Here is a 23,225-nt window from a genome sequence, read left to right as displayed (position 1 = left end):
CATGTGGAAGGGAAATGTTGGGGGTTACATTGTTATTCTTGGGGTCAGAGGTCATACATTCTTGGTGATAATTATTATCTCATTATTGGATTTTAGATTTCGGTGGTGTAATATTTCCAGTACAGATTGTCCGGGAGAGGACAAAGCAGAAGAAGAAGATTCCTCCTCTTCAGGATATAAATGGAAGTCGGATTCTCTTTCCTTTCTGATGAACCCGGAGAGTAAAATTCAGGGATTAATGTAAGAGAAATGTGTGATGTGCCGTGATGGGGAAATGTGACGTCTTGTGATTGTTCCCGTCTCTCAGTGTCTCCTTCTATCTCTGGGTGTCCTCCATCCTCACCCATGTAGAATCTTCCATCACCTGTCCTCTTCTCATGTCTTCTCCTCTCTCTGAGGGAATCTTTCTCTTTGTAATCTCATCCATGGGATTTGGGGTTCCCCTTATAGTAGAACAGTGACCAGGCTCTGTACATATGGAATGACCATCCATATTCCTAACAAGCAGGAAATAGGATGGAATAGACCCCCTTAGGACTCGCTCACACGTCTGATGATTATGTAGAAGGAAGCAATGCTCAGTAACACTTCTATGACATTTATCATGTGTCTTCATTGTGTTTATCAAGCTCTGAAAACACTATAAGAATGCTGGAGAAATGTGCGGGGGAGGGGTTGTTCTTCTAGTGGGAGGAGCCTAAAGGGGAAGTGATGTAGAGGAAATGATCTCCTCTGATATGTGGATTTCGGATATATTACAATAATTCTATAGAATGAAAACCAGCCGCCATGTCATCATACTCACTATCGCTCTCCTGCCCCCTGGAGGACAGATTTCCCGGTCTGAGGATAATACCCGCTTGGTGACTTGTTACCACATCTGTTTTATTTGTATGTGTCACAATAGCTGGGATACTCGGGTCATTAATAGTTTATTAATAATAACATGTAATATATCCTCACATAGAATCACAATATATCCATGTAAGAATGCACAGAGCGCCCGGCGACCCTCCTCTCCTTCATAACAGTATAGCAGCGGCTCTCCTAGTGTATCTGATAGGCGTGATGACGTCTCCACCTTACACGTTACGCCCTAGGCGGGGCTTCATCATGTATATTTGTGTTTGTTCAAAATATGTAAATATTAACACTTTTAGGTTTAGGGAGTCTCACTTCTAGTGCTGCACAGCTATCTTTATATCTATCCTGTAAGGGAGGTGTCACTGCAAATCACCAATCATAAGTGGCCGACCACACAGTAGGTTTTTTGATGTTCATAGTATGCTAAAGTTTAGGTGGTCTCACTCATCATGCTGCAATATTGAGCACTTTGACGATATCTTACTTATATTGTTTTTTGTTTTTTCTAACATTGTAATATTCCTGTATAATTTTGCTGAAACACGTGTGGATTGTTTAAACATTTGAAATACAAATCCTATCTTTAGGTTTAGGGAGTCTCACTTGTAGTGCTGCACAGTTGTCATTCTATGTATTTGGTGTTGGATTTTGTGGATGAATCCTTCTGTGTTCAGCTGATTAGTATATATAATTGGAAGAGGTTTTTGGCTGTGCAGTGACACATTTCCTGCCTGGCACTGTCAGTATTGCCGGCTGGTTGGTGATTTTGCCGGCACACAGAAGCTATTGGAGTTACCACACGGCTGTTCTGTACAACCAGAAGTGACCGGAGCTGCTCTGTCCTACTTCTCTATTATTTCCCAGTGCATTCTGGGATACCGGAGCCTCCGCTGTCTGTCCTCCAATGCCCAGCGATTATTGGACATCACCATGAAATGAATGGAGGCGACTGACAAGCATGGATGTCTCATGACAGCGACATGCGGCTTCATTTATAACACGACACAACGCTACCGCTCCTGTGTGACCAGCACTGTGTGCCGCCATTGTAATATTCATGGCAGGCATGAAAGGTGGTTATCGCTCTTTAGAAATGCTGAATAAATGTCACATAATCACATGGTACTGACACACGTGTGACCGAGACCTCACTGACCTCTGTAGCTACAGACACCACGGATCATTTCATCCTCAATTTTCACACAATGTCCAGTAAGGTCCCTCCAGTGCGTTTCAGCAATCTGCTCCCCCTCCCCCCCCCCTCCTCTGAGTCATTCAGTTATGAAGGGAAATTACAGCTTGAGCTACTGAGCTCTGTAAATAACATGGATTGTACAGTAATCCAAGAAGGACATTCAGGAAAACATGTGGAAAAGAGATTTCAGCTCCACCTGCTGGCTGAAAATGAAAATGCTAATTATTTATGTACAATATTTTATATTTACAAATCTATGAATGGAATGTTTTGTCCTGACCATAATAAAGACAGAAAACATGATCCATTCCTCTGAAGACAAAGACCTCAGACAGTTCTCACTTCTGTACAAAAGGCCGTCCCATAAGCAATACAACTCATACTCCAGAAATATCATCTGTCATTGTCTCCCTTCTGCAGGATAGGAGTTATAAATCCTGGAAAGTTACCCCTCCCCCATCATTAGAAGAAATGATGAACATCCCCAACTCCCATCCCCTTTATGAGTCCTTGTCTGCCATAAAAAGCCTCAAGTCCTCCTCTGCTAATGGCTCCCCCTGCTGTGTCTGAGCCAATGAGAAAGGAGAGAGCCAAGAGATCCTCTGCTCTTGTGTACATTGCTGGATGGAGATCAGGCTCAGGTAAGTATTGGGGGAAATACATTAACCGGTTCCTGACCAGCCACCACAGTTGTACTGCGGCAGGTTGGCTCTCCTGTGTGAATCGTCATCATTGTATGTCTGTCACGTGTGGGTGGGTGTGGGGGGGTGCGCACCCCCCACCGTCCCCACAACGATTTGATTGATTTCAGAACCGATCAGTCTACAGGCCCAGGTCAATGATTTCTGGTCTGGACCTGCTGATCGGTTCTGGTGAATGGCAGACTGTCCTCTACATGTGTAATGTAAACACAGGCAGAGGAAGTGATGTCATCTCCCCTCGTGGAGCCCTTTTAGTTTCCAGCGAATGAGGAGAAGACATCTACTGTGAGTACACCAACACTACACTGACACCAGGACACGTAGGCACACATTTAACACCTTGATCACCCCTGATCACCCCCACCCCCCAGTTAACCCTTTCACTCCCTGTCACAGTGTCACCAAGTGCATTTTTCAGATATTTCACTGGTCACTATTGGTGTCCCTAATCAGTGTTAGGGCAGTTAGTGGTAGGCCCAGGTGGGTTTAGGGTACTCCCCATTAACGCCCTAATAAAGGTTTAACCCCCTGATCACCTCCCCCGAGTTAACCCTTTCACTCCCTGTCACAGTGTCACTAGTATAGTGTACAGATCTCTTTTCTGACCACTGTATTAGTGTCACGAGTGACATCTGTTAGGTTTTAGTGTCAGTTAGGGTCAGCGTCAATCCCAGACATCATCAGATTAGTGCCAGGTACACTAAGACGCAATCACACTATATAGTTCCATTACTAGTGTAGTATCTGAACGGATCAATATCTTTGATCTGATCAGATCTATATTAGCATTCCCAATAGTATAGTGTTCCCAAAAATGTGGTGTTATTAGAATCAGCCCAGATACCTTTCAGCACCTGCATTTAGCCCTCCGCCCAGCCCAGCCCACCCAAGTGCAGTATCAATAGATCACTGTCACTTACAGTGGTGTGAAAAAGTGTTTGCCCCCTTCCTCATTTCCTGTTCCTTTGCATGTTTGTCACACTTAAGTGTTTCGGAACATCAAACCAATTTAAACAATAGTCAAGGACAACACAAGTAAACACAAAATGCAATTTGTAAATGAAGGTGTTTATTATTAAAGGTGAAAAAAAATCCAAACCATCATGGCCCTGTGTGAAAAAGTGATTGCCCCCCTTGTTAAAACATACTATAACTGTGGTTGTCCACACCTGAGTTCAATTTCTCTAGCCACACCCAGGCCTGATTATTGCCACACCTGTTTACAATCAAGGCATCACTTAAATAGGAGCTGCTTGACACAGTAAGGTCCACCAGAAGATCCTTAAAAGCTACACATCATGCCGAGACCCAAAGAAATTCAGGAATAATTGAGAAAGAAAGTAATTGAGATCTATCAGTCTGGAAAGGGTTATAAAGCCATTTCCAAAGCTTTGGGAATCCAGTGAACCACAGTGAGAGCCATTATCCACAAATGGCGAAGACATGGAACAGTGGTGAACCTTCCCAGGAGTGGCCGGCCGCCCAAAATTACCCCAAGAGCGCAGCGACGACTCATCCAAGAGGTCACAAAAGACCCCACAACAACGTCCAAGGAACTGCAGGCCTCACTTGCCTCAGTTAAGGTCAGCGTTCATGCCTCCACCATCAGGAAAAGACTGGGCAAAAATGGCCTGCATGGCAGAGTTCCAAGGAGAAAACCACTGCTGAGCAAAAAGAACATCAAAGCTCGTCTCAATTTCTCCACAACACATCTTGATGACCCCCAAGACTTTTGGGACAACATTCTGTGGACCGATGAGACAAAAGTGGAACTCTTTGGAAGGTGTGTGTCCAAGTATATCTGGCGTAGAAGGAACACTGCATTTCATAAAAAGAACATTATACCAACAGTAAAATATGGTGGTGGTAGTGTGATGGTCTGGGGCTGTTTTGCTGCTTCAGGACCTGGAAGACTTGCCGTGATAAAAGGAACTATGAATTCTGCTGTCTACCAAGAGATCCTGAAGGAGAATGTCCGACCATCTGTTCGTGTACTCAAGCTGAAACCAACTTGGGTTCTGCAGCAGGACAATGATCCTAAACACACCAGCAAGTCCACCACCGAATGGCTGAAGAAAAACAAAATGAAGACTTTGGAGTGGCCTAGCCAAAGTCCTGACCTGAATCCTATTGAGATGTTGTGGTATGACCTTAAAAAGGCCGTTCATGCTCGAAAACCCTCTAATGTAACTGAATTAGGACAATTCTGCAAAGATGAGTGGGCCAAAATTCCTCCAGGAGGCTGTAAAAGCCTCATTGCACGTTATCGCAAACGCTTGGTTGCAGTTGTTGCTGCTAAGGGTGGCCCAACCAGTTATTAGGTTTAGGGGGCAATCACTTTTTCACACAGGGCCATGATGGTTTGGATTTTTTTTCACCTTTAATAATAAACACCTTCATTTACAAATTGCATTTTGTGTTTACTTGTGTTGTCCTTGACTATTGTTTAAATTGGTTTGATGTTCCGAAACACTTAAGTGTGACAAACATGCAAAGGAACAGGAAATGAGGAAGGGGCAAACACTTTTTCACACCACTGTACAAAACACAGCACACAAAACTGCAGCGTTAGCAGAGTCACGCCTGATCCCTGCTAGCACTAACAGTTATTTTTTTGTAGCGATTGAAGCAGTCGCTGACAACCAGGTGCTCTTTTACCTGTGAGTCACACTAGCTGTACCTATAAATGTACAACATTGAAGAGACCTCACTGTCAGATTCAGGCTCAGTATACAAACTGGTAGAGATCACCCTGACAGATAGCTCTGATGATGGGGTACTGGTCCCTGCTAAGGTCAGGTGTACCTGACTGATGCGGTGGCTAGCACAAGAAGTGCCCCACAGCCACCAAAAATTCAAAGAAAGGCCCGTAGAGCCCAAAGTGCCCTTCCTGATGTGTTTGCTAATCCTGATTAGCAGCCCATCACTTCTGCAGTGCCTGTACTCCCCCCATTCATTGGCCAGCCCAGAATTCAGTTGGAAACAGCAGATTTTAGTACCCTTGACTAGGGATGAGCTGAACAACCCCCCAGTTTGGTTCTCACCAGAACTTGTGAACACACAAAAACTTTGTGTGAACATGCAAACACCATTGGGACATGAATGTGAAAAATAAAAACTGCTCATTTTAAAGGCTTATATATAAGTTATTGCCATAAAAAGTGTTTGGAGACCCGGATCCTGCCCGAGGGGACATGTATCAATGCAAAAACATTTTTAAAACAGCCATTTTTTCAGGAGCCGTGATTTTACCCTCTTGTCGACCAGTGCATGACGATATACGTTGGCACAATGGGTATATAGGTACGTCCCCTTTAAGATGTGGCATTGTGGGTGCTTGCGCATCTGCCATGTGCTCTGTGCCCGTGGGACCCCTGGAGTCGATGTTTGACGCGTCCAGTGATCGTGTCACGGACTGGAAGAATGAGTAGATGCCTATGTAAACAAGGCATTTCCCCATTTTGCCTAGTGACATGACAGAGATTTACTGCTCCTTGTCATTGGGAGCAGTGATCGCTGTCTTGTCCTAGGTAGCCCATCCCCCCATAGTTAGAATCACTCCCTAGGACACACTTAACCCCTTGATCACCCCTTAGTGTTTAACCCCTTCACTGCCAGTGTCATTTATACAGTAATCAGTGCATTTTTATAGCACTGATTGTTGTATAAATGACAATGTGCCAAAATAGTGTCAAAAGTGTCCGAAGTGTCCGCCATAATGTTACAGTCATGATAAAAATTGCAGATCGCTGCCATTACTAATAAAATAATAATAAAAATGTCATAAATCTATCCCCTATTTTATTTCCATGGTTTTTATTGAAGAATTACTGATTACAGAAGAATTCCATTTACAATCTTAACAGAATAAGTAGTACAACAATTATAACAATGAACAGTATGAGGTGGTCTTAATTGTCGCGGGTAATCTACTTTCATGATTTTTTTGCTCCAACATATATTCTGCTGCTTTAGGAATTACCAGGCTCTATCCCATGGTCACAGGGATAAGGGCACCCCCAGACACCCCTTTTGGGGGCACACTGTGTCTTCAGGGGGCACACTCCTCCCTCTATTTTACTTATATAGTCTCATCTACTAAGTATGTACTGAAAATGGAGCCAGGATCACTGGATCTTGAAAGTACCGACACAACAAGGTGAAGTATGAATAAGGAAAAGAATAGACAAGATAACAACAAAAAATAAAAATGAAGATGAAAAGTAGCGTCCGCTCAGTGAAGACTATTTCTGAACAGGTCTCTCCTGGGCTTTGGAGAAATTCTTCCAAGAAGACCAATTGGACTGATATGCTTGGTATGTCCCCTCTCTGCAAGCTATTATATTTTCATATTCAGCAATCATCTTCACTTTAATTGAAACCTCAATCAGTTTAGGAATTTCACTGGACTTCCATTTGCTTAGGATAGGATAATAGGATAATAGGATATGTGTAAATATGGATCTAATGGAGCAGGGATGATCCACTGTGTTTAACCACCTTCAGACCGGACCATTTTGCTGGTAAATGACCAGAGGTCTTTTTACAATTTGGCACTGCGCTGCTTTAACTGGTAATTGCGCGGTCATGCAATGTTGTACCCAAACAAAATTTGCGTCCTTTTCTTCCCACAAATAGAGCTTTCTTTTGATGGTATTTGATTGCCTCTGTGATTTTTATTTTTTGCGATATAAACGTAAAAAGACCGCAAATTTTGAAAAAAAATGATATTTTCTACTTTTTGTTATTAGAAAAATCCAATAAACTCAATTTTAGTCATACATTTAGGCCAAAATGTATTCAGCCACATGTCTTTGGTAAAAAAAAAGTCAATAATTGTATATTTATTGGTTTGCGCAAACGTTGTCACATCTACAAACTAAGGTACGTTTTCTGGAATTTACGCAGCTTTTAGTTTACGACTGCCTATCTCATTTCTTGAGGTGCTAAAATGGCAGGGCAGTACAAAACCCCCCCAAATGACCCCATTTTGGAAAGTAGACCCCCTAAGGAAATTGATAAGAGGCATGTTGAGCCCATTGAATATTTTATTTTTTTGCCACAAGTTGCGGGAAAATTACAAACTTTTTTTTTTTTTTTTTTTACACAAAGTTGTCACTAAATGATATATTGCTCACACATGCTATGGGCGTATGTGAAATGACACCCCAAAATAAATTCTGCTGCTTCTCCTGAGTACGGGGATACCACATATGTGGGACTTTTTGGGAGCCTAGCCGCGTACGGGGCCCCGAAAACCAAGCACCGCCTTCAGGCTTTCTAAGGGCATAAATTTTTGAGTTCACTTCTCACTACCTATTACAGTTTTGAAGGCCATAAAATGCCAAGATGGCACAAAACCCCCACAAATGACCCCATTTTAGAAAGTAGACACCCCAAGCTATTTGCTGAGAGGCATGTTGAGTTCATGGAATATTTTATATTTTGCCACAAGTTGCGGGAAAATTACAAACTTTTTTTTTTTTTTTTTTCATAAAGTTGTCACTAAATGATATATTGCTCATGCATGCCATGGGCATATGTGAAATGACACCCCAAAATAAATTCTGCTGCTTCTCCTGAGTACGGGGATACCACATATGTGGGACTTTTTGGGAGCCTAGCCGCGTACGGGGCCCCGAAAACCAAGCACCGCCTTCAGGCTTTCTAAGGGCGTAAATTTTTGAGTTCACTTCTCACTACCTATTACAGTTTTGAAGGCCATAAAATGCCAAGATGGCACAAAACCCCCACAAATGACCCCATTTTAGAAAGTAGACACCCCAAGCTATTTGCTGAGAGGCATGTTGAGTCCATGGAATATTTTATATTTTGCCACAAGTTGCGGGAAAATTACAAACTTTTTTTTTTTTTTTTCACAAAGTTGTCACTAAATGATATATTGCTCACGCATGCTATGGGCATATGTGAAATGACACCCCAAAATAAATTCTGCTGCTTCTCCTGAGTACGGGGATACCACATATGTGGGACTTTTTGGGAGCCTAGCCGCGTACGGGGCCCCGAAAACCAAGCACCGCCTTCAGGCTTTCTAAGGGCGTAAATTTTTGAGTTCACTTCTCACTACCTATTACAGTTTTGAAGGCCATAAAATGCCAAGATGGCACAAAACCCCCACAAATGACCCCATTTTAGAAAGTAGACACCCCAAGCTATTTGCTGAGAGGCATGTTGAGTCCATGGAATATTTTATATTTTGCCACAAGTTGCGGGAAAATTACAAACTTTTTTTTTTTTTTTTTTTTTCACAAAGTTGTCACTAAATGATATATTGCTCACGCATGCTATGGGCATATGTGAAATGACACCCCAAAATAAATTCTGCTGCTTCTCCTGAGTACGGGGATACCACATATGTGGGACTTTTTGGGAGCCTAGCCGCGTACGGGGCCCCGAAAACCAAGCACCGCCTTCAGGCTTTCTAAGGGCGTTACAGTTTTGAAGGCCATAAAATGCCAAGATGGCACAAACCCCCCCCAAATGACCCCATTTTGGAAAGTAGACACCCCTAAATTTAGGGGTACACTAGTGAGACTAGGTAATAAATGGCGGGTGCCCTGAAACTATAAAAAAATAACTAACCAACCAGCGTCACCTGTAACAGTTATATGGTGATCACTGGTGAAAGGGTTAACTAGGGGGCAATCAGGGGGCTTTATGCGGTAGTATATGGGGGTCCCTGGCGCTATAAAAAGCTGCGGCGAACCTAAATACCTACCTGCCTAACTAGCGTCACCTGTGACACTAATACAGCGATCAGAAAAACGATCGCTTATTAGGCTGGGTTCACACTGGAGTGATGCGGGAACGCCACGAATGCGCGGCGGGTTCCCGCATCGCATGCCTCCCGGCGGCAGTTCACACTGCCCTATGCGAACTGCTGGGAGTGTCAGTGAAATGTTAATGACACCCCAGATCAGTTTGCATATCGCAGTGCGATCTGCAAACTCGGATCGCATGGTGTGAACACCCATGCGATCCGATTCTGCTGCGGACCAAAAAAAGGGTCCCGTGCGAGTTTGCGGCGGGTGCGACACGAAGTCAGCCATACTATCTGTATGGCTGAACTCGAATCGCACAGAGATCGGATGTGATTTGCACTGCAGTGCGGTGCGAATCACATCCGTTCTCATAAACCACTGCAATGTGAACCCAGCCTTAGTGACACTGGCGACGGGGGGTGATCACGGGGTTAAACCTTTATTGGGGGGGTTAGGGGGGTACCTTAGAACTAAAGGGGGCTAACCCTAACTGCCCTAACAGTTATTAGTCACAAATGACACCCGCCGGGTGATCAGGGGGTTAAACCTTTATTAGGTAATAAATGGCGGGTGCCCTAAAACTATAACTAACCAACCAGCGTCACCTGTAACAGTTATATGGTGATCACTGGTGAAAGGGTTAACTAGGGGGCAATCAGGGGGCTTTATGCGGTAGTATATGGGGGTCCCTGGCGCTATAAAAAGCTGCGGCGAACCTAAATACCTACCTGCCTAACTAGCGTCACCTGTGACACTAATATAGCGATCAGAAAAACTATCGCTTATTAGGCTGGGTTCACACTGGAGCGATGCGGGAACGCCACGAATCCGCGGCGGGTTCCCGCATCGCATGCCTCCCGGCGGCAGCTCGCACTGCCCTATGCGAACTGCTGGGAGTGTCAGTGAAATGTAATGACACCCCCAGATCAGTTTGCATATCGCAGTGCGATCTGCAAACTCGGATCGCATGGTGTGAACACCCATGCAATCCGATTCTGCTGCGGGCCAAAAAAAGGGTCCCGTGCGAATTTGCGGCGGGTGCGGCGGGTGCGACATGAATTCAGCCAAACTACCTGTATGGCTGAACTCGAATCGCAAAGAGATCGGATGTGATTTGCACTGCAGTGCGGTGCGAATCACATTCGTTCTCATAAACCGCTGCAATGTGAACCCAGCCTTAGTGACACTGGCGAAGGGGGGTGATCACGGGGTTAAACCTTTATTGGGGGGGTTAGGGGGGCACATTAGAACTAAAGGGGGCTAACCCTAACTGCCCTAACAGTTATTACAGTCACAAATGACACCAATGCAAAAAAAAAAAAAAAAAAAAAAAGCAATTGGTGTCACTGTGACTGGGGGGGCAGGGGTAATTGGGGGGTGATCGGGGGGTAAAGGGGGGGTGTGAGTGTGCCTGGCATGTTCTACTGTATGTGTGGTGTGTTGGTGCAACTCACCGAACCTCTCTCCTCGGTGCCGGAACGAAAAATACCGACACGGAGGAGAGATTACATCACTTCCTCTCCTGTGTTTACATTACAGGAGAGGAAATGATGTCACCGGACATTTTCATTCGTCGGGAGCGATCGCGAGGGGGTGGCCATTAATGAATGGCCGTCCCCTCGTCCGGGATCGCTCCCGAACGAATACCGACCGCCGCAGGCACCGGGCGGGGGCCCGATCGGGCCCCCGACCCGGGGGAAGGCAGGGACGTACATGTACGCCCATATGCCTGCCCGTGCCATTCTGAGGACGTACATCCTCGTGCGGCGGTCGGCAAGTGGTTAAACTCAGAATGGCTTGTTCCACATTAGATTTACACTTTTGTCACTTTTGAAAACAGGTTAAATACATCTGACCAAAATTTACAGAGGGCAGTCCCAGACCACATGTAAAAGAGCACCTACCTGCCCCCCCAGCACAGATTGGAATTGTCCCTTGAGAATTTGGCTACAATGTATGGAGTAAAGTACCATCTCCGCATAAGTTTCTGATTTAATTCTTCATAGTTTGAGCATCTAGAGTACTTATAGTTGCATTTAATTGCTTTTTCCCATTGAGCGTCAGAGAAAGCCTTTCCCAACTCTGTTTCCCACTTTATTATTGGATTATATTACTGAAAGACATCTTTAGAATGAAGAGAATTATATATTAATGTTATACCTTTAGCTTTGGTGTTGCAGGACTGAAGGAATTTCCATATTTTTTCTATGATGGGCAGGGCAGGACTTAGGGTGGTGGGGGCCCCTGGGCTTGAGTCACTTTTGGGCCCTACCTTCTATACATTACCATATTTATGGGCGAATAACACGCACCCCAAGTTTAAGAGGGAAGCTTAGAGGGGGCATGGCCTGGCCGCTGAGCGAGATGGCCGCTTGAATGCACAGCTCCACTCCTCCACACTAAAAACTAGCACAGCCAGCCATCTCCCGCCGCACGAACGGACTGCTGAACGGTCAGCCATACACCGGACAGCCTCCAGACTATGTCCAAGAAGAAAGGCAGGCTCAAGGGACCCCGCAGACTCCTGGACTTTTACATGAAGCCCTCACAGCAGGACTCTCAAAATGGCGCCGATCGGGACCCGGGAAACCCGAGGCTCCCTCCTGTCAGCCCTGCGGTGGCCTCCTCTCTGTTCCACACACTGGAAGAGGGAATGGATCAGACGACAGAGCACTCCATCTCCTCTGGGGACAGAGGTAAGAGGCTTGCAGAGTTCCCCTCGCATTCCCCTGACAAGCAGCCTCCCTCTAAGAAGCAGCATGGCACTGGGACCTGTAGTCCCACAAGCCCAGACCAACTAGCTACACAATCTCTTGCTGCATACCCCACCACAGACAACCCAGCATCTGAGCACTCATTGAAAGCCATGCTAATCTCCCTACAATCAGAACTGCATAGAGACTTAAAAATCTCTCTTAATCAGATGCAGGAGAAGGTCACCACTTTAGAGCAGCATACAGATCATATAGAGCAACATTTATCTGAAGCCACCAAAGCTCACAACAGCATGGTTGACTTACAAGATGAACAAGCTGCTATGGTCACCCAGCTCCGTCTCAAAATCGCAGACCTCGAGGACCGCTTGAGGCAGAACAATATTAAGGTGAGAGGGGTCTCCGAATCGCTTGCAGCCACGGAAATCGTGCCATATCTACACCAATTGTTCCACAAACGAGTGCCCACGCTGACGACACAAGACATGCTCATAGACAGAGCACATAGGATTCACAAACCACAGCATCTTCCGGACTCTTTCCCCAGAGACATCCTGGCCAGGGTACACTTTTTTCATGTCAAAGAAGAGATTATGCGGGCGGCAAGGGCCCTGCGCTCACTCCCAGACCCCTTCCATGGGGTGACACTTTTCAATGACATCTCAGCGGCCACTTTCCAGGCGCGCAGGGCCTTTGCACCGGTCACCTCCGTTCTGAACAAACAAAAAATTGCCTACAAATGGGGATACTCTGTTAAGCTCATTGTGTCTCATCGCAACCAACAAGTTGCTATGTTATCACCCAAGGAAGGCCTTAAACAGCTTCTCAACTGGGGCCTGATAGCCCAGGCGCCTCCCCGCACCCCACCTGCAAGGCCATCCTCCAAGATTTCTAATCTGTGGGAGCCACACGCTCTAACTTAGCTGCAGGCCACCTGCCTACACCGTGCAGCATTCTGTTTATCTTTAAAAGCATATAAACTTCTTGGCTGGTTCTTTACTTACTTGCATTATGTTTTGCATTTATGTTACTGGTATGGAGGAGTGGAAGCAGATATATTGTCCCTTCCACGCTCCACAATTGTTGATGTGCTAAGCACATTTATTGGTTTATATGTTTACATTTTTATTCGTTATGTTTGCCTTTGCTTTATAAGATAGTCATTATCCTACTCTAATATCTACACGGCTTTAATTCTGCTTGCTCGGATCGGGCCCATTTCGCCTGATCTGATCCAGCTTATTGCATAACTACCATTGTGTATAGTGATAGCCTGTGAAACCCTTATCTCCCTCCCCCTCTCCGTCCCATCCCCCCTTCTTTTTTCTCTCTCCCTCCAATCAGGGGCTGTAGTCCCCCCCGGTACCGTGCAGACACCCACTATTTGACCTTCCAGCCCTACTGAAATGTCGCTCGCAATTGTCTCCTTAAACACTAAGGGCCTCAATAGTCCTTTTAAAAGATCTCTCCTACGGCACGAAGCACTTAATCAGAAGGCAGACATACTATGCGTCCAAGAGACCCATTTTTATGATCCCAATCCCCCACTTTGCACCCATAGACTATTCCCCCACTGCTTCCATGCCCACGCTGATAAAAAAGCGAGGGGAGTAATGATAGCAGTTCGCTCCTCGGTGGCCTTTGTCCTTAGGCACACAGAATATGACCCCGAGGGCAGATACCTCATCCTGTCGGCTACATTCAACGACCAGCCGCTGGTCATAGTTAATGTATATGCGCCTAATACTCTCCAAAAATCTTTCCTTAAAACAATACTCCACAAGATCCAACATTACCCAAAAAATGAAACTGTATTCTGTGGAGACTTTAACGAGATTTTAGACCCCCAAATGGACTCCTCCAACCCAAAATGTAAATTGTCCTCGGCCCTGTCCTCAATAGTCTCCATGGACGACCTTCATGACCAATGGTGGTGTCTGCACGGTACTGAGAGGGACTACTCCTCCTATTCCCATACCCAAAGATCTTACTCTCGGATTGATCTGTTCCTGGTCTCTAAGATTGTGCTACAAAAAATTAATAAAGCAACCATTGGCCTCATCACATGGTCAGACCATGCACCAGTCTCCATCTCTATCTCCCTCTCACCCCCCACCTTTAGACACACAATCTGGCATTTAAACGCAGCACTACTCAATATAAAGGAGGCCAGGGAGCGGATTCGGTCCGAAATAACGTCTTACTTCACCTCCAATAACGGCTCTGTATCCAACCCGACCACACTCTGGAATGCACACAAGTCGGTCATTCTGGGAATTTTCCTCCAGCTGGGGGCCCAGGAAAAGAAAAAGAAAACACTTGCAACAAATGCCCTCCTACAGCGTATTCAAACTATTGAAAAACTGAACAAGCAAAATCCCACCCCGACTAATGCAAAAGACCTTAGCACCTTAAGGAATGAACTAAGCTTGCTCCTTCAAAGAAACCATGACTTCTATCTTAGACGTCTTCACCTAACATGGTATTCTCAAGGCAACAGAGCAGTGTATAACCTCTCCCTATCAACCTCGGAACTACAGCCTACCCCACAATTGATACAACTTACCCCCTTACAACTCCCCTCGATAACCCCCTCCCAACTTGTAGAACTAGCCAAGCCATTCTCCCAACTAGAAATCCTCAAAGCCATAAGTGAGCTTCCCCTACATAAAGCCCCTGGCCCAAATGGTTATATAAATGAATATTACAAAACTTACAGAGATCAAATTTCACCCCACCTTTGCAACACCTTTTTTTTAAACAAAGATTTTTATTTATGTTTCAAACAAAAGAAAAACAGAAAACAGACATGCATCAGCAGGGTACTTACATATTTTGAGTAGACAGATAATCAAATTGTATCACATAGAAAGCACAGACAGTTCTTAACAGTGTGTAGAGTCACTAATCATTGCAGCATAGAATGCAAACCTCCCCGAGACCTCCCCCCACCACACAAAAAACCACAGAAATTACAAAAAAGGGAACCCACCCCCCCACCCTCCACTCCCCCTAGCCTAAGCAATGGTCAAATGCTTCGCCTCAACCCATGCCGCCCAAATCTTTCCAAATTTCCCAGGGCAGTTCCTGCCCAGATACGTGAGTTTGTAGAGCGGCAAAGCCGCGTTCACCAGGGACTGCCACAGTTGTTTAGTAGGAGGGAGAGGTTGATTCCATTGCAGTAGTATTGCTTTCCTCGCATAGAGTGTAGTGTAAAAAATAAACAGTTTCTTCCCCCAGGAGATATCCAAAAAATCACAGATACCCAGCAGGAGAGGTAGCGGGCTAAGTGGAATCGTAAGCTCCCCCACAGCATTAATGTCGGCCAGGACCCCCCTCCAAAATCCCTCTACCCCAGGGCAGGACCACACCATGTGAAAAAAGTCAGCATCATCTTCGTTGCATCTAGGGCAGGTAGTCAATTGGTCAGGGTAAATCCTTGCCAGGCGTGCCGGTGAAAAATATACCCGGTGGAGGAACTTCAATTGTCTAAACCTATCCCTTGCAGAAATCGCCAGGGTCAGGTATTGCTGTAAACCCTCCTCCCAGTCCTCCTCAGTAAGCTCCGGAATGTCACCGTGCCAGAGCTCAAACAAATGGGAGATCCTAGTCTCGTCCAATACGGTCAGCGCGGCATACATCGTGGACAGTGTGCGCGTCCCTCCCCCCGCAGGGCCAAGCGCCTCCTCCACCGCCGACACCCCCAGAGTCACTCTAGATGGGAATTGAGATCAGAAGGCGTGTCGCAACTGCAGAAATCTGAAAAACATATGGTTCGGGAGGTCCCTGGCCTGTTTAATAGCATCGAAGGAGAGTAGCTGCCCCTAAGACACTATGTCCCCTAGTGTTGTAACTCCATGCCTGGCCCAAACAATCGGATCAGGGATGGATTGAAAATGGGGCAAGCGGGGGTTCCCCCAGAGGGGAGTCCCCGGGGCCCACACCCCTGCGCCCACCAACCTTTTGTTCACCAGTTCCCATACTTTAAGAGTCGTGCGCATCGGAAGAGTTATCCCAGGGTTAGATCGGGGTCCCCTATAGATCAGGTTCCTGAGTTCCGCATAAGAGCCCAACAACGCCACCTCCAACGAGGATGCAGGGTTGACTGGGCCCTCGGAGAGCCACCACCTGACAGTCACTAGGACTGCCGCCCAGTAATATTTCAGAAAACAGGGCAGTGCCAGACCGCCATGCACAAGGGGCCGTTGGAGGGTTGTTTTAGCTATTCTAGGGGGCCTACCATTCCAAACGAAGGACGAGACAATGCCATCTAGTTTCTTATAGAATCTAAGCGGGATGTGGACTGGGGTCTGACGGAAGAGATAGGTAAACCGAGGAAGAACCGACATTTTAATTAAATTGACCCGTCCCACTGGCGAAAGCGGCAAGGACCTCCACACAATACACCTCTGGGTCAACTGGGTGACCACCGGGCTCAGGTTAAGGGTAATAAATCGTTTCAAGTCTCTGTGTATTTCCACTCCCAGATATTTAAATTGAGAAACCCTCTGCAGTTGCCAATCCACCCGGGAACCACCCGCACCATCATGTAGTGGGAATAAAATTGATTTCGCCGAGTTTATGCGTATACTCGAGAACTGTCCAAACCGGTCGATATGCGACAATGCCGCCTGTAGGGAGGCTCCGTCGTCCTTGAGATACAACAAGGTATCATCAGCGTATAACAAAACTTTTTCCTGCAAAGGACCCCGGACAATACCCCGAACCTCAGGAGAGGAGCGGAGGAGAGCCGCCATAGGTTCAATTGCCAGTGCAAAAAGCCCCGGGGACAGGGGGCACCCCTGCCTGGTTCCCCTGTGTAGGGGAAAGAGCGGGGAGAGGACCGCACCCGTGCGCACTCTAGCCGTGGGAGCTCTGTACACCGCCCTGACCCACGAGATAAAGGCTGGACCGAATCCAAATCTACGGAGGACTGCCCACAAATAGTCCCACTCCACGGAGTCAAAGGCCTTCTCCGCGTCCAGGGAGGCCACAACCTCCTCCCCGCCTTCTGCATCCCCCGAGGCCAAGACAGTAAAAAGTCTGCGAATATTAATATCTGTCCCCTTCCCTGGCATAAAGCCAGACTGATCCTCATGGATCAAGGTAAGTATAACCTCATGCAGTCGCCTGGCAAGGATTTTGGTCAGCACTTTCGCGTCCGAGTTAAGCAGGGAGATGGGTCGGTATGACGAGCACAGCTGGGGGTCCTTCCCAGGTTTAGGGATCACCACTATAATGGCTTGTGCCATAGATGGAGGAAGATCTCCCTCCCGGAGGGACGCGGTAAGCATATCATGCATTCTAACTGTCACCTCCTCCAGGTAGTGCTTATAAAATTCCGGGGGTATCCCATCCTCCCCAGGGGTCTTCCCCGGCTGCATGGACCCCAGTGCGAGTCGGACCTCCGCCAGAGTGATCGGGGAGTCCAGGCCATCCCTGGCCTCAGAAGTAAGGGCAGGGAGTGTCACCCCCTCTAAAAAAGTACTTAACTCCTGCGCTGAGTACTGCACCCTAGATGAGTAAAGGGTGGAGTAAAACTCTGTAAAGCAAGCGTTAATGGTAAGGGGATCCGTCACCAGTGTTCCAGCACTATTCCGTATTCGAGGGATAGTGGAGATTGGGGCCTGCTCCCTAGAGATCCAGGCCAACAACCTCCCCATCTTTTCGCCCTGTTCAAAAATCCTCTGCGTCTGAGCCAGTTGACGTTTGTTTGTCTTAGCCACCCTAAGCAGCACCACCTCTCGGTACGCTACTTTCATATCCTGAGCCGTGAGCGGATTACCCGTGAGGGTGAATCGGGTCTCCAGTTCTTGGGCCCTGGCTTCTGCCGCCTCTACCGTGATCCTATCATTCCTACGCTCCCGACCAATGGAAGAGAGGTAACACCCCCTCATATAGGCCTTGAAGGCATCCCAGACCATCCCCCCAGAAGCCGTGCCCACGTTTGAGGCCCAAAATCCCCGGATTTCACCGCCCATCTCAAAGGCAATAGTGGGTTGTTCAATCCAGTACCTCGACAATCGCCATAGTTTATCCCTCTGAGGGGTAGAGGTCTGCAATGTACACAACAGTGGGGAGTGGTCAGAGATGCCCCGAGGAAGTAACTCTATTCCAAGGACCCTGGGAAGCATGGGGGCACCAGCGTAAACAAGGTCAATACGGGAGAGTGTGTTGTGGGAGGAGGAGTGGCACGTAAACCGGCGATCTGATGGGTGTTTCCACCTCCAGACATCCTCCAGCCCAAACACCTGTGCCCAGCGAGAAACTGGAGAGTCTGTGGCCCGGTCAGGCGTCAACCTATCCAGGGAAGGATTAGGAGGAATATTAAAGTCCCCTGCTATAACCACATTGTCAGTATGAAATTGGGCTATCAGGGCAGTCAATTTATGTAGTAAAGACAGATCTGCAGGAGGAGGCATATAAAGACCCACCAGCACCATCTCTATCATGTCTATTGTGGCGTGCACCAGCACGTATCTCCCGTCCTTATCTGTAACAATATCAAGAGGCTCAAAATTAAGGGACTTATGGATCAGGATGCTAACCCCCGGGCATAGCCAGAATATGTGGCATGATAGTGGTATCCCACCCAGGGCCTCTTCAAACCCATAATCCTTCCCCCCACTAGGTGCGTCTCCTGAAGAATACAGATATGCGGAGCATATTTTTTCATGTAGTCAAAAACAAGAGAGCGTTTAATCTTCTGGTTAAGCCCCCTGACGTTCCAGGAGAGGATCTTCAACGGAGCCATAACCTGGAAGGACAGGGGGGACCAACGGATATGACCGCCCGACCGGGGCCAAGGCACAAATATCTCATCTTAAGCAATGCAATGATATACCCTGTACATTCGTTATAGTAGTGCTGTCCACAGCAGAAAACATGGAAGCATGTAACAAAAAAACAACAAAAAAACAGAAAGAAAAACAGAACTCCCCTCCCTTCCCACCCCACACCCCAGAAAAACAGCCCCAGGGTGTTTGAGAACCCAAACCAAACTTAATTAAACCCATTTAAAGGAGAAATCTCCCGTGGGGGCGGTGCATATCAACCAGCACACCTAGGACAGAGTCTCCTGCGCAGAGTAGACAGACTGCATCGCAGCCGCTTCCTGGAGGCAAAAAAAAACAAGTTAAAGGGGAACAAACAATAGTATAGGTGACGCCTCAGATTGAAGTGCAAGATTCTCTTGGAATGTTCCAAGGGCCCATTCTTAGTTACAACTCGTCCAACAAAAAGGAGACAAAAACCAAAAAGAAGAAAAAAAAAAAAAAAAAAAAAAGTTTGGACGACAACTTCGGAGTAGCGGGGTCCAGCATCCTCGGTACAGTATGTCCACGTCCAGAAGTAATCATGCAAACCCCCTCGGGCATAAGCTAGAGGAGGGGTAAGGCCCGTAAGGCAGTAATATGGAAAAATGAACCCATGAACCCCCTCCAAGGAGCATCAGAATATCAGGTCGGCTCCTCGCCCCCTGCCCAAAACCACTAATGGAAAGGAGGGAGGCACTCCAACCGGAGCTCCAAGTTCAGAGATGGAGGGACAGAGCTGGGGGGGGGGGGGAACCGATCCACGTACCACTGGGCGAAGCTGGCGATGCGTGTGGACCCCAGTCAGGTAATCACCATCAAGGATTATCCCTGCCGGGGAAGGGAATCGATCCATCTGGAGGCCTCACTCGGGGAGGTAAAGAAATGAACGGATTCTCCATCAATCACTGAGTTTCGCGGGGAACATCATGTTGTACTTTAGACCTTTGGTGCGCAGCTGGGCCTTGACTTGGTCGAATGTCCTGCGTTGCCTCTGCGTCTCCATAGAATAATCAGGAAAGAGCATTAATTTAGCATTTTCAAAGCGCAGGTCCCCCACCTTCCTCGCCTCCCGAAGAACCAGGTCTCTGTCTCTAAAGTTCAAAAGACGGAAAATAAACGTGCGCTGCGGGGCTCCCGGCGGGCCACGAACCGACGGCATTCTATGCGCTTGTTCCACGACAAAGTGAGGAGAGAACTCAGCGAGCGGGAGAAGTGTACGTAGCAAACGTTCGGTAAAGGCTTCGGTGTCAGGGCCCTCCGACCCCTCCTGCAGGCCCACCAACCTCAGGTTGTTCCTCCTATTCCTGTTCTCGTGGTCCTCAGCCCTGGATTCCAGCGCCTTCACCCGCACCTGCAGGGTACGGAGGAAGGCATCATGGTCGCGGGTAACATCTTCCACGTCTCCAACCCTCCGCTCCGCCTCGGTAAGCCGCTCCCGGTGTTTATCCATATCTCGCCGGATAAGCCCCATGTCGAGCTGTATCTGCTCTATCTTAGTGGTTAGGGAAGTCTGGCAGCCTGTGATCGCTTGCATAAGAGCTTGGAATTGATCAGCACCCAGCGGTGGCGTGTCAGCGTGGTCCGTTTGAGACGCCATGTTGGTGTAGGCCTGCCCGCGTGCCGCGCGGGTCTGTAGCGGGGTTCCCGGCGGGGTTCCCGGTGCTGTGTGCTTCTTCCTATGGGAACCGGAGCTACCTCTGCGCATCCCCGAGCCTCACCACCGCTTCACCGGCCCACGAGGATAGATGTATGTCCCTAAATGCCGGATAAATAGCCTGCCAGGTGCGGAGCTCTCTGCAAACACGTCCTAGCTGGTTGCCATCTTGGCCACGCCCCCCCTTTGCAACACCTTTAATAGCTTCTTAAACACTGGTCAGATCCCATCAGAATGCCTCGAAGCAACAATAGTCACCATCCACAAGCCTGGTAAACCTTCTCATGACCCTGCTAGCTACCGTCCCATCTCGCTCCTTAATACAGACACGAAACTATGCCAAATTATTAGCCACCCGCCTAGCTGCGTTTATTCCCAACCTAATACATCCTGACCAGGTGGGCTTCATCTCTCTCCGCCAAGCCTCAGATGGCACCCGCAGGTTCATAGACATGATACATTGGGTGGAGCACCATCGAGTGGCTTCTCTGCTGATCTCCCTTGACGCAGAGAAGGCATTCAACTGGGTTAACTGGCTTTACCTAGACCTTGTCCTGCAAAAATTTGGCATAAGTGGCCCTTTTAGACAAGCCATTCTGGGTCTCTGCTCGACCCTAAGCGCAAAAGTTCTCACTTCGGGACTATTGTCCTCCCCTTTTTCCATCACCAACGGAACCCGTCAGGGTTGCCCCCTCTCCCCACTCATTTTTGCGTTGGTGATTGAACCGCTAGTGCAGGCGATCAGAACGCGCCCAGAAATAGCCGAACTGAAGATAGATAAAAATACACACAAAATAGGACTGTACGCCGATGATATTATTATCTGGCTCACCAACCCGCTACGCTCACTGCCCCCTCTCTGTGATCTCCTACAGCAATTTAGCCTCATCTCTCTATACAAATTAAACCATTCTAAGTCTGCTATGCTAGGAATATCCTTATCCTCACAGCTCAAAATCAACATTTCCTTTGTATCCTCATTTTCCTGGGCCCCCAGCTCCTCTCTGACCTACTTGGGCATCCAGCTGACCTCCCCCGCCTCCCTAATACGACGCACTAACATTGCTGTTCTCATCCAGAAGCTACAGGCTCTAATCAATTTGCTCCTACAGGTACAGGCTTCCTGGGCAGGCCGGATAGCCCTTGCTAAAATGTTCTTATTACCACACATCCTGTATATGTTCAGAACTCTACCGATACCAATACTCCAATCTGACATCGCTGGCCTCCAGCGACTCCTTAACAATTTTATCTGGGCAGGTCGCAAACCAAGAGTTAAGGCCTCCTTGCTATACATGCTGACGAAATTTGCTGGTCTGAAAGTGCCCAACCTCAGACTATATCACAAAGCGACCTTACTCGATCAAACCAGAAAACTTTGGGATATGTCTTCGCTACAGCCTTGGACTCTAATCGAAGCAACAGACATCGTACACGCACCCTCGCATCTCCTAGCAGCCATATGGATGGGCTTTCACCCCACACAATCCTCTTTACCCACTTTGAACGCAACGTTAAATATCTGGAAATCTGTATCACAAAGCACAGGGGGAATACACCCCCAAGCTATTCGTCAAATGCCTCTTGCAGCCATCTCTCTCCTCTCTCTGGATCTACCTATGCAGAGATGGATGGCACAAGGCATCAGGAATATTGGACATTTATTTCAGGACAACCATCTCCTCTCCTTCCAGCAACTCACAAATAGATTCCTCCTCTCTCACAAGGATTTCTACGTATATTTGAGAGTACGTCACATTCTCTCCACAATCCCAACATCCACCTGCAACACCACTAAAGGCATCGTCCAACTCCTTTGCTTGCCCACCAACAAGACCCGCTGCATCTCCTGCTTCTATGCTCTCCTGGCCTAACAGTCTCAACTTGAAAGCCCTCCGGCAATTACTCATTGGGAGGCCAAACTGAACACTCATATTCCCCCATCAGACTGGTACCGGGCAATTCGCCTAACAGCAAGGTACTCAAGAAATGTATCCCACTGGGAGACTGTAGTTAAAATTCTGTACAATTGGTACTACACGCCTGTAAAACTAGCCCGCATCTTCCCCGCTCATTCCAGCAAATGTTGGAGAAACTGCAATACAGACGGACATACACTTCATATTTGGTGGGGGTGTCCCTTCATAAATGTTTTCTGGACAGACATCACCAATTTCATACATGAGGTAACCGACTTGTCTCGTGTCATTACCCCGCAGATGGCCTTATTTGGCCTAGACATCTCGGTCTGGCCTCCACATTTTCACCCTATTGTCACACAAATCTTTATAGCAGCCCGACTAGCTTTAGCCCGCCGATGGAAGCAACCCATTGCTCCCAATGTCAGCCATGTCATTGAAATTTTAAATGAACATTTGCTGATGCAGCATCTCTTTGCAAAATCACAAATGTCTTTGAGGAAATTCCACTACCATTGGAAGCCCTGGCTCCCGACCCCAGGGATAAACCCTGTACCTGATTAGAACATAACTTTTACCCC

General features: G+C 47.3%; 1 protein-coding gene across 3 annotated transcripts in view; it reads left to right on the top strand.

Moving 5' to 3' along the window:
• Positions 1 to 23,225, top strand: part of LOC143963524 (NACHT, LRR and PYD domains-containing protein 3-like) — a 121,117-nt gene that overhangs the window by 50,369 nt on the left and 47,523 nt on the right. For all 3 annotated transcript variants that reach the window (XM_077473196.1, XM_077473195.1, XM_077473194.1), the window contains one exon: positions 97 to 240. In XM_077473196.1, the coding sequence (XP_077329322.1) occupies positions 97 to 240 (144 nt within the window). The remainder of the gene's footprint in view (positions 1 to 96; positions 241 to 23,225) is intronic.

This window comes from Lithobates pipiens, unplaced genomic scaffold (assembly GCF_037356315.1).
Source record: "Lithobates pipiens isolate NorthernLeopardFrog02 unplaced genomic scaffold, aLitPip1_a1.2 Scaffold_8, whole genome shotgun sequence".
Lineage (NCBI taxonomy): Eukaryota > Metazoa > Chordata > Amphibia > Anura > Ranidae > Lithobates > Lithobates pipiens.
The sequence above is the reverse complement of the archived record's forward strand: the minus strand, read 5'-3'. Positions and strand labels throughout refer to the sequence as shown.